Below are 18,096 nucleotides of genomic sequence, written 5' to 3' on the forward strand. Positions count from 1 at the left end.
GTTTACCAAATCATTTTCCCTAACCCTCTCACTTTGCACACCACCTCGACCAAAACACCCTATATCTGCCACTCTATCATCAAACACATTCAACAAACCTTCAAAATACTCACTCCATCTCCTTCTCACATCACCACTACTTGTTATCACCTCCCCATTTGCGCCCTTCACTGAAGTTCCCATTTGCTCCCTTGTCTTACGCACCTTATTTACCTCCTTCCAGAACATCTTTTTATTCTCCCTAAAATTTAATGATACTCTCTCACCCCAACTCTCATTTGCCCTTTTTTTCACCTCTTGCACCTTTCTCTTGACCTCCTGTCTCTTTCTTTTATACGTCTCCCACTCAACTGCATTTTTTCCCTGCAAAAATCGTCCAAATGCCTCTCTCTTCTCTTTCACTAATACTCTTACTTCTTCATCCCACCACTCACTACCCTTTCTAATCAACCCACCTCCCACTCTTCTCATGCCACAGGCATCTTTTGCGCAATCCATCACTGATTCCCTAAATACATCCCATTCCTCCCCCACTCCCCTTACTTCCATTGTTCTCACCTTTTTCCATTCTGTACTCAGTCTCTCCTGGTACTTCCTCACACAAGTCTCCTTCCCAAGCTCACTTACTCTCACCACCCTCTTCACCCCAACATTCACTCTTCTTTTCTGAAAACCCATACAAATCTTCACCTTAGCCTCCACAAGATAATGATCAGACATCCCTCCAGTTGCACCTCTCAGCACATTAACATCCAAAAGTCTCTCTTTCGCGCGCCTGTCAATTAACACGTAATCCAATAACGCTCTCTGGCCATCTCTCCTACTTACATAAGTGTACTTATGTATATCTCGCTTTTTAAACCAGGTATTCCCAATCATCAGTCCTTTTTCAGCACATAAATCTACAAGCTCTTCACCTTTTCCATTTACAACACTGAACACCCCATGTACACCAATTATTCCCTCAACTGCCACATTACTCACCTTAGCATTCAAATCACCCATCACTATAACCTGGTCTCATGCATCAAAACCACTAACACACTCATTCAGCTGCTCCCAAAACACTTGCCTCTCATGATCTTTCTTCTCATGCCCAGGTGCATACGCACCAATAATCACCCATCTCTCTCCATCAACTTTCAGTTTTACCCATATTAATCGGGAATTTACTTTCTTACATTCTATCACGTACTCCCACAACTCCTGTTTCAGGAGTACTGCTACTCCTTCCCTTGCTCTTGTCCTCTCACTAACCCCTGACTTTACTCCCAAGACATTCCCAAACCACTCTTCCCCTTAACCCTTGAGCTTCGTTTCACTCAAAGCCAAAACATCCAGGTTCCTTTCCTCAAACATACTACCTATCTCTCCTTTTTTCACATCTTGGTTACATCCACACACATTTAGGCACCCCAATCTGAGCCTTCGAGGAGTATGAGCACTCCCCGCGTGACTCCTTCTTCTGTTTCCCATTTAAAAAAAAAAAAAAAAAAAAAAAAAAAAATACGAGGGGAGGATTTCTGGCCCCCCGCTCCCGTCCCCTCTAGTATATATATATATATATATATATATATATATATATATATATATATATATATATATTTTTTTTTGTCGCTGTCTCCCCCATTTGCGAGGTAGCGCAAGGAAACAGACGAAAGAAATGGCCCAACCCACCCCATACACATGTATATACATACGTCCACACACGCAAAATATACATACCTACACAGCTTTCCATGGTTTACCCCAGACGCTTCACATGCCACGATTCAATCCATTGACAGCACGTCAACCCCGGTATACCACATCGATCCAATTCACTCTATTCCTTGCCCTCCTTTCACCCTCCTGCATGTTCAGGCCCCGATCACACAAAATCTTTTTCACTCCATCTTTCCACCTCCAATTTGGTCTCCCACTTCTCGTTCCCTCCACCTCCGACACATATATCCTCTTGGTCAATCTTTCCTCACTCATTCTCTCCATGTGCCCAAACCATTTCAAAACACCCTCTTCTGCTCTCTCAACCACGCTCTTTTTATTTCCACACATCTCTCTTACCCTTCCGTTACTTACTCGATCAAACCACCTCACACCACACATTGTCCTCAAACATCTCATTTCCAGCACATCCATCCTCCTGCGCACAACTCTATCCATAGCCCACGCCTCGCAACCATACAACATTGTTGGAGCCACTATTCCTTCAAACATACCCAGGTATTAAGAATATATGGTGTGGGAGGCAAGTTGTTAGAAGCAGTGAAAAGTTTTTATCGAGGATGTAAGGCATGTGTACGTGTAGGAAGAGAGGAAAGTGATTGGTTCTCAGTGAATGTAAGTTTGCGGCAGGGGTGTGTGATGTCTCCATGGCTGTTTAATTTGTTTATGGATGGGGTTGTTAGGGAGGTGAATGCAAATGCAAGAGTTTTGGAAAGAGGGGCAAGTATGAAGTCTGTTGGGGATGAGAGAGCTTAAGAAGTGAGTCAGTTGTTGTTCGCTTATGATACAGCGCTGGTGGCTGATTCATGTGAGAAACTGCAGAAGCTGGTGACTGAGTTTGGTAAAGTGTGTGAAAGAAGAAAGTTAAGAGTAAATGTGAATAAGAGCAAGGTAATTAGGTACAGTGGGGTTGAGGGTCAAGTCAATTGGGAGGTAAGTTTGAATGGAGAAAAACTGGAGGAAGTAAAGTGTTTTAGATATCTGGGAGTGGACCTGGCAGCGGATGGAACCATGGAAGCGGAAGTGGATCATAAGGTGGGGGAGGGGGCGAAAATCCTGGGAGCCTTGAAGAATGTGTGGAAGTCGAGAACATTATCTCCGAAAGCAAAAATGGCTATGTTTGAAGGAATAGTGGTTCCAACAATGATGTATGGTTGCGAGGCGTGGGCTATGGATAGAGTTGTGCGCAGGAGGGTGGATGTGCTGGAAATGAGATGTTTGAGGACAATATGTGGTGTGAGGTGGTTTGATCGAGTAAGTAATGTAAGGGTAAGAGAGATGTGTGGAAATAAAAAGAGCGTGGTTGAGAGAGCAGAAGAGGGTGTTTTGAAATGGTTTGGGCACATGGAGAGAATGAGTGAGGAAAGACTGGCCAAGAGGATATATGTGTCGGAGGTGGAGGGAATGAGGAGAAGTGGGAGACCAAATTGGAGGTGGAAAGATGGAGTGAAAAAGATTTTGAGTGATCAGGGCCTGAACATGCAGGAGGATAAAAGGCAGGCAGGGAATAGAGTGAATTGGATCAATGTGGTATACCGGGGTCGACGTGCTGTCAATGGATTGAATCAGGGCATGTGAGGCGTCTGGGGTGGAAAAGGGAAAGTTCTGTGGGGCCTGAATGTGGAAAGGGAGCTGCAGTTTCGGGCATTGTTGCATGACAGCTAGAGACTGAGTGTGAATGAATGGGGCCTTTGTTGTCTTTTCCTAGCCCTACCTCGCACACATGAGGGGGGAGGGGGATGTTATTCCATGTGTGGCGAGGTGGCGATGGGAATGAATAAAGGCAGACAGTGTGAATTGTGTGCATGTGTATATATGTATGTGTCTGAGTGTGTATATATATGTGTACATTGAGATGTATGGGTATGCATATTTGCGTGTGTGGACGTGTATGTATATACATGTGTATGGGGGTGGGTTGGGCCATATCTTTCGTCCTGGGGATAGGGGAGAAAGAATACTTCCCACGTATTCCCTGCGTGTCGTAGAAGGCGACTAAAAGGGGAGGGTGCGGGTGGCTGGAAATCCTCCCCTCTCGTTTTTTCTCAATTTTCTAAAAGAGGGAACAGAGAAGGGGGACCAGGTGAGGATATTCCCTCAAAGGCCCAGTCCTCTGTTCTTAACGCTACCTCACTAATGCGGGAATTGGCGAATAGTATGAAAGAAAGGCAGCAGGTTTGGATGGTATTGCAGTGGAATTTATTAAAAAAGGGGGTGGCTGTATTGTTGACTGGTTGGTAAGGTTATTTAATGTATGTATGACTCATGGTGAGGTGCCTGAGGATTGGCGGAATGCGTGCATAGTGCCATTGTACAAAGGCAAAGGGGATAAGAGTGAGTGCTCAAATTACAGAGGTATAAGTTTGCTGAGTATTCCTGGTAAATTATATGGGAGGGTATTGATTGAGAGGGTGAAGGCATGTACAGAGCATCAGATTGGGGAAGAGCAGTGTGGTTTCAGAAGTGGTAGAGGATGTGTGGATCAGGTGTTTGCTTTGAAGAATGTATGTGAGAAATACTTAGAAAAGCAAATGGATTTGTATGTAGCATTTATGGATCTGGAGAAGGCATATGATAGAGTTGATAGAGATGCTCTGTGGAAGGTATTAAGAATATATGGTGTGGGAGGCAAGTTGTTAGAAGCAGTGAAAAGTTTTTATCGAGGATGTAAGGCATGTGTACGTGTAGGAAGAGAGGATAGTGATTGGTTCTCAGTGAATGTAGGTTTGCGGCAGGGGTGTGTGATGTCTCCATGGTTGTTTAATTTGTTTATGGATGGGGTTGTTAGGGAGGTAAATGCAAGAGTCCTGGAAAGAGGGGCAAGTATGAAGTCTGTTGGGGATGAGAGAGCTTGGGAAGTGAGTCAGTTGTTGTTCGCTGATGATACAGCGCTGGTGGCTGATTCATGTGAGAAACTGCAGAAGCTGGTGACTGAGTTTGGTAAAGTGTGTGGAAGAAGAAAGTTAAGAGTAAATGTGAATAAGAGCAAGGTTATTAGGTACAGTAGGGTTGAGGGTCAAGTCAATTGGGAGGTGAGTTTGAATGGAGAAAAACTGGAGGAAGTGAAGTGTTTTAGATATCTGGAGTGGATCTGGCAGCGGATGGAACCATGGAAGCGGAAGTGGATCATAGGGTGGGGGAGGGGGCGAAAATTCTGGGGGCCTTGAAGAATGTGTGGAAGTCGAGAACATTATCTCGGAAAGCAAAAATGGGTATGTTTGAAGGAATAGTGGTTCCAACAATGCTGTATGGTTGCGAGGCGTGGGCTATGGATAGAGTTGTGCGCAGGAGGATGGATGTGCTGGAAATGAGATGTTTGAGGACAATGTGTGGTGTGAGGTGGTTTGATCGAGTGAGTAACGTAAGGGTAAGAGAGATGTGTGGAAATAAAAAGAGCGTGGTTGAGAGAGCAGAAGAGGGTGTTTTGAAGTGGTTTGGGCACATGGAGAGATGAGTGAGGAAAGATTGACCAAGAGGATATATGTGTCGGAGGTGGAGGGAACGAGGAGAAGAGGGAGACCAAATTGGAGGTGGAAAGATGGAGTGAAAAAGATTTTGTGTGATCGGGGCCTGAACATGCAGGAGGGTGAAAGGAGGGCAAGGAATAGAGTGAATTGGAGCGATGTGGTATACCGGGGTTGACATGCTGTCAGTGGATTGAATCAAGGCATGTGAAGCGTCTGGGGTAAGCCATGGAAAGCTGTGTAGGTATGTATATTTGCGTGTGTGGACGTATGTATATACATGTGTATGGGGGGGGGTTGGGCCATTTCATTTCGTCTGTTTCCTTGCGCTACCTCGCAGACGCGGGAGACAGCGACAAAGTATAAAAAAAAAAAAAAAAAAAAAAAAAAAAAAACATAAATGCCCATATACATATCAATATATACACATATGCAAACATATACATACCCATAAACAGACATATACACACATACACTTGTACATTTTCATACTTGCTTGCCTTCATCCATTCCGGCGCCACGCCGCCCCACAGGAAACAGCATCGCTATCCCCTGCTTCAGCAAGGTAGCACCAGACAGAAAAAATAAATAATACCCTAGCCCAAGCCAGGTAACCATTTTCCTGACCAGCCCCAGAGGAAGGACCACCTGCCACAACCAGGATTCAAAACTATGTTGACTCAACTCCAAGAGGCTTGTGACATAGTCACAGCAAGTAATGCTAACCTCTATACCATGGAAGCCTATATACTGCAATTCAATCTATCCTGTGCATGCTTTTCACCCTCCTGCATGTTTAGGCCCCATGCACAAAATCTTATTCACTACATCTTTCCATCTCCAATGAATAAAGTCCATATGTGCAAATGAAACAGGTGTCATCTTAAGTGTATCTTCTCATTAGTTTTCCTCAAAAGCAAGCTTTTCTTTTAAAGTATTTGTACCAAGCTACCATTTGCCACTTAAGAAAGAATACCTACATACGAGTAAGAATGGTGAATTTTGCCAAAAGGCAGAGCCAGTGCATCACATTAACAACAGGTCTTGCTTGATGAAAAATATCATTTCTTTCTACAGCTTTTTTTATTACATATTTGTCAATCCTGGGATGATCTGGAAGTGACTTCACTCCTATATCAAATTTTCTTCTTAATGTTTGTGTAGTTACATGAATGTTTCTTTTTCTTATGAAAGTATGTTGAAAAGACTTTCTTATGAAGCTCTTGTACAGTCTTCTTTCATATCTTTTTAGTATAATCCAAGATATAATTGCAAACTTATTAAATCTCTTCTTCCTGAGAGACTTGCAAGTTCATAACAAGAAAAAGAAAGTGAGATTCAACCCCTTGAATCTTACAAATAATGCTTACACCTTTTCTGTTATATATGACACTATTCCTGCATCTATTCTCTTCTTTGTGGCATTTATTCCCCACTGAGCTCTCATATATAGTAGATCATACAGAATCAACAAAAGAGCAATGTGCCTATTATACTTACCTTTGGGTCATCTGGAAATGCTTTCTTGCCACAAACTTTACACTCCGTGTCAAGGTACTTGTGGCCTTCATCAATCAAGAAGGATACTACAGGCTCCATTGAGGGTTTCAGCACAAAAGGAGGGTCTTTAGGTTTCTTCTTGGCTGGTGGTTCGACACATCGACGAGCAATTTCAATGGCTTGAGCCAAAAACCACCGCCGGAACAGTGGTGGATAATTACACTCCTTCTCTTCAATGCTGTAAAATAACATCTGCCAATTATGGGCATTAAAATAATTTCATAGGTGAAAAGAAATATCTAAAGGCACAGTCTAAAAGATATATAATGAGCACCTTTTTCAAGAAATGAGAATATACAATAACAAAAAATTAAGAGTAGAGCAAAAGTCTGAAAGATTCACAAGTACATCTGAAATAAGTAAACAAGAACTGGAATATATGGAGGGTAAAAGTTGTAAACTCAGGGGAAAGATTCACTGGAAAAATAGGGAAACCATCTGAGTGAAAAACTGTGATGTGGAAGAAATACTTGAAATAAAAATCTAAAAGCCATTCCTTTCACATAAATAGATAGGTCTAACAAACTTAAAAGGTAAAATGGTCATTCCATTTCTCACTTATCAAAAAATAAAAAACTGCCAAAAAGCAGTTTAATATATCTACGTCTAATATATATATGTGGTAAACAGAGAAGAGGTAGTATAAAGCTTTGTGGAAGATGAAAGCTGGCAAGGCAGCAGGTTTGGATGGTATTGCAGTGGAATTATTAAAAAAGGGGGTGACTGTATTGTTGACTGGTTGGTAAGGTTATTCAACGTATGTATGATTCATGATGAGGTGCCTCAGGATTGGTGGAATGCTTGCATAGTGCCATTGTACAAAGGCAAAGGGGACAAAGGTGAGTGCTCAAATTACAGAGGTATAAGTTTGTTGAGTATTCCTGGGAAATTATATGGGAGGGTATTGATTGAGAGGGTGAAGGCATGTACAGAGCATCAGATTGGGGAAGAGCAGTGTGGTTTCAGAAGTGGTAGAGGATGTGTGGATCAGGTGTTTGCTTTGAAGAATGTATGTGAGAATTACTTAGAAAAGCAAATGGAATTGTATGTAGCATTTATGGATCTGGAGAAGGCATATGATAAGAGTTAACAGAGATGCACTGTGGAAGGTATTAAGAATGTATGGTGTAGGAGGCAAGTTGTTAGAAGCAGTGAAAAGTTTTTATCGAGGATGTAAGGCATGTGTACATGTAGGAAGAGAGGAAAGTGATTGGTTCTCAGTAAATGTAGGTTTGCGGCAGGGGTGTGTGATGTCTCCATGGTTGTTTAATTTGTTTATGGATGGGGTTGTTAGGGAGGTGAATGCAAGAGTTTTGAAAAGAGGGGCAAGTATGCAGTCTGTTGTGGATGAGAGAGCTTGGGAAGTGAGTCAGTTGTTGTTTGCTGATGATACAGCGCTGGCAGCTGATTCATGTGAGAAACTGCAGAAGCTGGTGACTGAGTTTGGTAAAGTGTGTGAAAGAAGAAAGTTGAGAGTAAATGTGAATAAGAGCTCTTACCCAATATGATGCTCTGTACATGCCTTCGCCCTCTCAATCAATACCCTCCCATATAATTCCCCAGGAATACTCAACAAACTTATACCTCTGTAATTTGAACACTCACCTTTATCCCCTTTGCCATTGTACAATGGCACTATGCATGCATTCTGCCAATCCTGAGGCACTTCACCATGAGCCATACATACACTGAATATCCTCACCAACCAGTCAACAACACATTTTTCATAAAACTTGAAAAATGTGAAACTTCCAGGGCTGGAAAGGAAACCTGACCAAGGAGATAAGGGGTTAAGACCCATAGTAGATTAATGGAATAATGGCTGTATGGCAACAAATAATAGCATGTCCAAGGCCAACTTCCATCATAAATATCTGGACAAAACATCTTATATTACACAGGATCCAAGTGTGTTTCATACGAAGCGAATGGAGCAAAAAAAATAGCAACCATATATCTACCAGCTGCAGTGCATGGATTGTATATAATAATGGAAAGTTTAAGCTGCAATTAAGAAAAATAAAAGGAGCACTGAAAGCTTTGATGAATGGAAAGTATTTCAGCACAGACTATGCAAAAAGCTTACATGAAGGAATACCTGTCCCAATGCTGATATATAAATACTCAGCCCAAGTTTATAAAGATCAGTATAAGTGAAAATATGAGAACAAGATGAGGATAACTTGAGTGGTAAAACTAGAAATATGATGAATATGTAAGGAGGATACAAAGGTACAAAGAAATCCTAAGAAAAGCACACAGATAACAATATTTTGGGATACTACGATCATTTAGAATGTACAGTTGGTCAAGATGCAAAGCTGAAGGTACAAGAAGATACAGATTTCAAAAGAGATGGATAGATGGAGTGGAAGAAATAATAAGGGCTAGAGACATTTCATATCAAGATGCCACAGGTATGATCTGGGATCATATGCAATAGAAATATGCTGTCTCAAGGTTATACACAAGAATGAGGCAGTTACCACTCAAGAAATCAACTTATTTTACTAAATGAAAAAGATAATAAGTGCATATATCAGCAAGAAGGTTTGTTTCTTAATCTAAAACACTAAACATGTGGGAAATAGTGAAAGAGTACTGGACAGAGAGAAATGGGGGGTATGTAAAGACAGGGATAAATAGAGGCTCTTCTCCCATGGCCACCCCCTTGATGGGAGTTTCCAAAGGGAATGGGGATCAGGGATGTAGACAGACAGATAGATAGACCATGTATCAGGATAAGTCTGATTTTGCACTTAATCCCACCTCATGGACAGAGGAACAAATCAAATGGCAAGAGAAAAGACAGAGCATATCAAGCCTCAGATAATGTAGATGACTCAAAATCACGAATGTTTAAAATGTGACTATGATGAAATTAACACAAAACGAAAAAATCTTAATAACTGAATAAAAACTGTAAAGAAAGCCATATATCAACAGTAAAATAAAACTGAAACAACTGGTTTGCAAGGTGATTCAATGTTAGCTATGAAATGCTGATATAATGTTGTGTCTATATTGTTGATAAAACATTGCGTTTCCAACACATTAATTTTGTTCAGTACAGTATATCAGTGCCATACCAATGCCATGTCAATGTTGTATAACAATTTGTCGAATCAGGTCACATAATCAACATACATTATACTACAACAGCCTTATGTACATATCTGCAACTCTATATATAATTTTCATACATGTCACACCAAATGACTCAAAAAACAGGAAAATTCCAAACTCTAGCATGGCTTAGATCCCAGGCATACCAAATCTGTACTAAGATCCCCACTCTCACCTAGAAAGATGTAACTGCATTATACATTGTGACACTGGTCATACAAAGAAAAAATTATGCAATGTAAAGAAAACACACTCATGCTTACCCAATCTGCTTGTCAGGATAATCTTCTGGCACTGTCAAGTTGTACTTAATGTAGTAAAGACCTTGATTCACTTTCAACATGACTGAAGATGTTTTCTGACGTAGCTTTAATTCATCTGAACATGCGATCAATCTCTTCTTTATGTTTGAAATTTCTTCTGAACAACAGCAGAGAGGATTTTCATCAATAAAGGTGCGGACGAATCTTAAAACCTGCAAAACCTGAGAAAAAATATCAATGTATGGGGATTACTAAGGGATGAGATATGTACATACTATTAATTCTAAAGTCAGCCACTTCTCCTTTAGGGCTAAATAAGCAGCTATCAATGCTGGTATTAGTATCCCATACATTGCTACCAAATCGTACAGCCTAAATCTTTCTTCCATACACTAGTCAGTATATGTGGAAATTTCATGGAAGCCTGTGCATGATCTGCACCCTAAAATAACAGATATTAGTAATGAAAACCCATATCAATCACATTTGTTTGTGAAAAAAACACTTCCAAAAATACCACACATCTCATTATGCATGACTGAAAGTACTGCTAGATTACCTCATATGCCTTGCAGTGTATCAGCACAGGTTAATGGGAGCATGGCAATTGTAAACAATGTTTCACCAGGTTGAAAAGAATATTACTTTATTCAGAGAGTTATTTTTAAGTAACTGCACAGTGATAGCAAACTTAAGGAAATTCTTTTTTTAAATATTTGAGAATTTTCTACACACAGAGCGTACAGCAGATATTAGGAGTGCAGCTGGAAAGGTAAGCCTATGACTAGCGATCTCTGATTTTCATTCTTGGTGGATAAAAGAATAATCAGAATAATCAATCATTCTGAAAGCAATGTTTATCATATGGTATAACTATTGGTAGCTACGTCATCAGTTAGATTCAAAATTCTTATTTTCAAGAATAAAGGGACCCCATCCACAATATAGTGAGGTCCCTACAAATAGCTATTTGTAAGTCTTATTCATTAAATACTGGGGCAGAAATGATAATTCAAATTCATATGCAATGTTCCTGTGGATGGATGTTTCAATGTGTCTCCTTCAAAATACTTACACTGGTGTACTTTGGACACAACATGCATCCAAAGCTTTAAAAATTCATTGAAAATCTATGGTTATATAGGCATGTGTTATGGTATGAAGTATGTGCCAAGCTTTCCCATATAATATCTGGCTGTATCCAGTATCTGGAGTTCAGTAGGGCTCCCTTCTTGCTTCTTACACCAATAAAAAATAATTATGGCTGCAATCAACAAACTCACTTTGTAATGGTGATGTTGTTTTAAACTTACTATAAAGTGTGTATAATATTATCAAGTAATCATCCATTAGCAAATGAATGAAAAAATATAAGACCAAAGCAGCAAGACATAATATTGTCAAAGACATTTACAAGCTAGTGGTAATACCTATTTCAAAAAACTTGCTGTAATGGTGATGTTAATGCAAGAACTACTATTTGGAGTATATAAGTGAACAATCATTTATGAACAAATGCACATGGAATAAGCATTGTAGGATCAAAAACAAAATTAAAAAATCTATACAGGACCCTTCAATTCATGCAAATTTGACTTACACCATTTTTAGAATAATATGCATAGTCCATTTACGCTTTTTTTAAAATCTATGTGGGCTTAAGTTTGGAATAAAGTGGTATTCACTGAGCCGACAGCACAGTTGTGTGGTGTTGCTAGCACTATGCGAGAAACTATTGTATGTATGGTGTAGATATAGTCTACACTCAAGGAGAGCTACAGTATTTTATGCTGTAGTATACTGCTTAGTACAGGTGTTTTGCCCCTTGCATCATACCATCAAAGAATCCTTTAAGTTCTCCTAGTATCACTAGTGCTAAGAAGTGTTAGGCCATCACTAACAGGGTTAAGATGGATATACTCAAACATAATGAGAGAGGTGAATGAACAGATGATATCAAGCAATTCCCTTGTCTTGGAAAATCTATTCTATGGGCCGCTAATGACCGTGCAGAGATCAAGCAAAGTACCAAGAGTGCAACATTAAACAGTGCATCTAAGACCTTGTATTCCCAATGTATCATTATAGAGAGAATGGCATGAATTTTGAGCACACGGATCAGACACCAAACTCATGAAAATGTTGTCAACATACTTATGCTACAAGCAAAGGCCCAGAGTGCATTTGATGACTTGGCAGTGGAAGAAGTAGCAGTGAAGACATTTCAAGCAAGACCTGACAAGTTCACAAATTTTAGAAAATGTTACAATTGCAACAACATCATAATGACTGGTGAGACTGTTTCTGTTAATGTTGCTGCTGAAAATTTCCAGGAACCCTAAATAGCATTATCAAGGAAGACACAAAGCAGTTATTCTCTCAAGCAGATTTTTGATGTGGATGAGACTGGATTATCTGGGAAGGGAATATCGTCAGGAATGTACACTTCCCATGAAAAGAAGACTGAACAAGGATTTAGAGTTTGTCATTTTCTGTTTTCATTTACAGAATTCATGGTGCAGTTATATATTATTGTATTTTAGGTTTCTTAGTATATGAATAATATAGTTTTTCACTGGTATAACATTTAGTATTGTCTAATGAATAAAAACAAAACCACTTAATCTCCATTAGTTACATTATCTAATTTACAATCTTTTTATTTATGCAACCATTTTCAAGAGTATACTTATTCATATTTTACTTTGTCGCTGTCTCCCGCATTAGCGAGGTAGTGCAAGGAAACAGACAAAAGAATAACCAAACACACCCACATACACATGTATATACATACATGTCCACACACGCAAATATACATACCTATACATCTCAACATATACATATATTTATACACACACAGACATATACATATATACACATGTACATAATTCATAGTCTGCCTTTATTCATTCCCGTCGCCACCCCGCCACACATGACATAACAACCCCCTCCCCCCGCATGTGCGCGAGGCAGCGCTAGGAAAAGACAACAAAGGCCACATTCATTCACACTCAGTCTCTAGCTGTCATGTATAATGCACCAAAACCACAGCTCCCTTTCCACATCCAGGCCCCACAGAACTTTCCATGGTTTACCCCAGACGCTTCACATGCCCTGGTTCAATCCATCGACAGCACGTTGACCCCGGTACACCACATTGTTCTAATTCATTCTATTCCTTGCACGCCTTTCACCCTCCTGCATGTTCAGGCTCCGATCACTCAAAATCTTATTCATTCCATCTTTCCACATCCAATATGGTCTCCCACTTCTCATTCCCTCCATCTCTGACACATATATCCTCTTGGTCAATCTTTCAAGAGCATGAATATCATATAAATCAAGACAAATGCACATGAAATAAGCAATCCAGGTCCTAAAACAGCATCACAAATGTATAATCATAATAACTTCATGCACAGAAGGGCTTATCTCCTGGTTCATATAACTGTTAAGGAAATGTGGGATGTATATTGATAAGGCAAAAATGCTACCCATCTAATGTAAGTAGGCTTGAAATAAAAAAAAAAGCAATAGAACCTGCATCTATTACACAATGCATTAAACTCAAGGGTATCAAGAGGGTTCATCTGGTTTGCTAGAGTGTTAAAGTGATGTGGGATACATAATGTTAAGGAATAACTCCCACCCATTTGCAGTGATGAAGTTTGTAATACAAAAATGGTAAAACTTGATTCTGATGAACCACCAATCTAATCATGTTAAAAACTCAAAATCCAATATGATTTGATAACAAATCTAACCTCACTGTTTGAATGAAATTTGGAAATGAATAATCTCTGCATTTTTTGGTACCCAGTAATAGACCTAATTATTCACCTACTGAATGATGAAATCAATACACAGATCTACCTAACCAAATTTGAAAACTACCTATCAGTAATATGACAGTGCTCTGATATTCTACTTTTCTTCTTTGTCACACATGGCTGTAAAAGAAATTATAGTCTATATTTACTGTAAGAAAACTGAGTGTGACATACAACTGTTTTATGTTTGTTTGAATAACTAGAGGCCAATCATTTTCTTCAGGGAAAATTATATGGAAAAATACAAATTTCAATATCCTTCAACTACTGTTCATAATATGGTGATAAGGGCCATGTGAAACACATGTGGTATGGATTAACAACTATTCTAAACTTTTTATGTACTTCTTAAAGTGTCCAAAATTCATCAGAGCCTAATTCTAAGTTCATTTCGTGGCTTATCTAATTAATCTAAGATTGACCACTTATGCAAATATCAACTCTCATAATTGAAAAAAATCCTACTTCCAAGGTTGTGGACATCCTCTAAACAGTCACGTTAAGTGAAAAGTTACTGTACACCATATAATCCTAAGTTTAGAACTACCAACTGAAAAGAATTGAAATCTACAAAATATTACCTGAGGCTTTCCTATATACTTGTCAGCCTCATCCTCACACAACTTAGTGAGACCATCCAACAACTTGTGTGAGATATGTCGACTCTTCAGCTCAATCAATGCTCGACTCTCTGGGTAATCAGGTGAGAACTGGAAACATGCAACCATCTGCTTATACTTAGTCTTCCTGTAAGCAGCAAAATGATGAAACTATAATATAATGTAAGTGAATATCTGATGGATATAAATGTAACATTCTCTTCTTGAAGAAAAATAAGCAAGCTTTGAGCATGTGAAAATCAGGTATTTGTGTTAAAATCCTCACGTGATCTTTGCCCACACTGTTCTCCTATGAAGCCTCTGAAGCCATGTGGTTGATGTTTGGAAAATAGGAAGGAAAAAGAAGTCACATCAATGCTTAATGTCAGCAAATTACATAACTATAATGTGTCCTGAAGGGCAGTGTGAAAAAATTACAGGCCTCCCCTGCCATGCAAACATCTCTCTACCTTGAAAAACTGTGTGTGTAGCAAATTCAGTCCCAGTAAACCTTACAGCATAATATAAGGCAAATTATGAATGCATCCTGATATCTTTACAAAGTTCACCTTTCACCACTTATTTTGACATGAGGACCTAGGTCGCCCATGGAGTCACTGCATGGACCATACTTCAACTTAACCCTTCCAGTGCTATTATGTTTGCTAAAGGCAAATGAAGATGGCTGCTAATGTCCTCAATCAAGGAACATGCTTTCCTTCCAGAAGTTAAATTCTGTGTACTCTGTTGGCTGGCCAAAGACAGCAACTCAAACAAAGGATGAGCCAGTGGAGCTGCCCGGAGGCCTTAATCAGCTAGCAACCATGGTGAGCAGTTGTGAATCTTTTCAAGACACATCACGTCTGCGGTGCCAATGCCATCCATAGCACCCCTTTTTGTAAATAAAAAAAGCCATTTCTGTGCACTGAGTAAGTAATAAACAAATTATTTGCATATCAAAATGGTTAAATGCATAAATTTCTGATTCTGATTCCTCCAAATCAGCAACTCTTTTTTCACTTTCACACTAAGATCATTTGCTTTGGTTGTACTTCCAGCAATCAGAGAGCATGACTAAGCCACAGGATTTTTAAGCTTCCTTTCATTACCTGTGCATATGATACAATGAGGAATGCAGCAAACTCATATAAGCACTGAGCTGTTTGGTGAGTAAGTGATTTTAAGTCTGTCTTCAATGTCAACATTACCTTCAGTTTCTTCATAGTGAGTGCTATGATGCAAAAATATAAATCAGAGAATGATATTTTCAGTAATAAAACTTGTAGAAATAGTGATAAACAAATAAAAGGAAGAGATTATGTAAATGGAACTTTTAACTAAAGAGAGAATTGCTAGAGAGGCACTAACTTAAAAGGAAATAGGGGGTTAGGGAAGAGTCACCCGTGAAAGATATATCTCAAGCACTATTATGAAAGCTTCAAAATTAGACATCAGCATTTCAAACATAAGAAATATGTTTATTCTACAAAAGTACTAAGATATGTTCAGGACTATACAAAAAAGGAATACAGTTATACTATATTAAATAATGACAGTACATCATCCCTAATACTATGCTCTTCACCTCTGTACTCCTAGATAGCAGCCAGCCAGCTATGCTGCACAAAAGGCTGCTTCCTTTTTGTTTATGGTTCACAATGATGACACACTAACACCAAAATGCCTCCTAACAAATATAAGAACAAGTACAAAAAAGCAATACAAGGAGAAATCATTACTATTTCATTTTTTATGGAAAATCATTACTATTTCATTTTTTACTTCACATAAACAAACTAAATAACACTGTTGAATACTATAATAAGCAAAAGTTTTTAAGCATATCAAGAGATCACAGTAATCCATAAACACACCAAAATCTGCTTTTGTGATTCCTCACTAAATATAAGTTACCAACATGTCAAATGCCTTCACAATAAATGTATAAAAAATAAATTAACTGCAATAAAACTTACTCGATTCTAATGCGCACCATTGCAGGTACACAAGCTTCAACTGTGCTGTCAGCAATAACTCGTGGAACACACTGCCTCAGCTCTGCCAACTCAGTGTCTAACAGCCCCATTGTTGACAGTTAGGGCTGCAAGAATCATCAAAATGATTAAGTCTACCATATCACATATTCAGCAGTGAACTGTCACATAGCTAAACTATTACAGTATCATCTTACCTGAATAATGTTTTGCAAAGGAGATACCAAGTGAATATCATTTCACTTTAACAATGTACAATAAATCCAGTAAAAATTAGGAACTAGTATCATATTTCAGTTTTTCCATTTGCATACATTACAGTATGTTTCCATTGCTCTCCCCATGCATTGTTTCATTTTTGGTATCTCACTTCCATCTACCTGAGAGAATGCATGGTTAATCAATATAAGTGAAACTTTAAAAAATCAACAGATTTTATGAAAACTTCACCTAACTTCACAAACCAACCAACAATTACCTTGTTTTCAACAATTTTGAAAATTATGTAATTCTTGGCCTCAAACTCAGATTAGTGGCTGGGCCATTTGTTTTATGCAAAGATATGCAATTTCATTTGTCCTCAAATGTATATAAACCAAGTTCAGAACACATTATTACCACATGCTGTGAAGAAGCAAATTACAATATTGTTGATACGTTTGAACAATAGCATTGAAAATCAAGGTAAATCTTAGGTGACTGGGAATGTTAAGTGAGGTTTTCATAGGATATGTTGATTTTTAGAAGTGTTTCACCTACTTTTACATTAATACCACATTCTCCATGAGCATAAGAAACCTCCCCACTATCAACTTATAATAACAATATCAATGTCCTCTCCAGAGTTTTGCAGTTCTAGCATGAAAACAACTGCTATGACAGTGTTAAAAGAATAAAAAGACAGCACAAGAAGGATAAATAATTACTATCTTTGGTTTTGGAATAAGGCTATTTCAACCTATCATTCTCAATTAAAATCACATTATAGATACCAATAAAACTCTATTCCACCTGCAGCAATTACTTTAAACAGTGTTAGGGTTGGTGAGGTTTTTCTAGAATGGAATTCTTTGTTTTCATATTCATTTTTGGCTCTACGAAAGAAAATAATACCTACCATCCCACAAACACAATCCAAAGTACCCTAGTATTTCTAAAGTGATTAGTGTTGATGTAATAAGTTTTCCTAACTTTAGTAAATCATCTGATGTGATTCTGAACAGTACATCTAATTTATTGATAATGTACCAGTTTAGCCCCACTACTCTTATCACATTCAAAACATGTTTGATATTGGTTTGCAATTGGTTTGTACAGTGAATGGCAAACACAGCAAGATTCATGGAACATGATTTGTGGCACAATCTTCTATTCTACAGCAATACATAAATCAATAATAAAGATGGCAACAAAGCTCATGGAAAATGAGGAATTAAAGGACATGCCTCGAAATCAAGAGAATCACCAAAAACTTCATCTAACCTCCCTAGTGCCAATACTTACTTTATTTTGGATGTTATAAGAAAAATATGAAA

General features: G+C 38.6%; 1 protein-coding gene across 3 annotated transcripts in view; it reads right to left on the bottom strand.

Annotated features, from left to right (window-relative positions):
• LOC139766625 (uncharacterized) overlaps nt 1–18,096 on the bottom strand; it is a 43,983-nt gene that overhangs the window by 19,728 nt on the left and 6,159 nt on the right. For all 3 annotated transcript variants that reach the window (XM_071695492.1, XM_071695493.1, XM_071695494.1), the window contains exons 2-5: nt 16,544–16,668; nt 14,550–14,715; nt 10,139–10,359; nt 6,690–6,927 (exon numbers count right to left, since the gene is read on the bottom strand). In XM_071695492.1, coding sequence (XP_071551593.1) covers nt 6,690–6,927; nt 10,139–10,359; nt 14,550–14,715; nt 16,544–16,653 — 735 coding nt within the window. In that variant the 5' untranslated portion in view covers nt 16,654–16,668. The remainder of the gene's footprint in view (nt 1–6,689; nt 6,928–10,138; nt 10,360–14,549; nt 14,716–16,543; nt 16,669–18,096) is intronic.

Source organism: Panulirus ornatus, chromosome 58 (genome assembly GCF_036320965.1).
Source record: "Panulirus ornatus isolate Po-2019 chromosome 58, ASM3632096v1, whole genome shotgun sequence".
Classification (NCBI taxonomy): domain Eukaryota; kingdom Metazoa; phylum Arthropoda; class Malacostraca; order Decapoda; family Palinuridae; genus Panulirus; species Panulirus ornatus.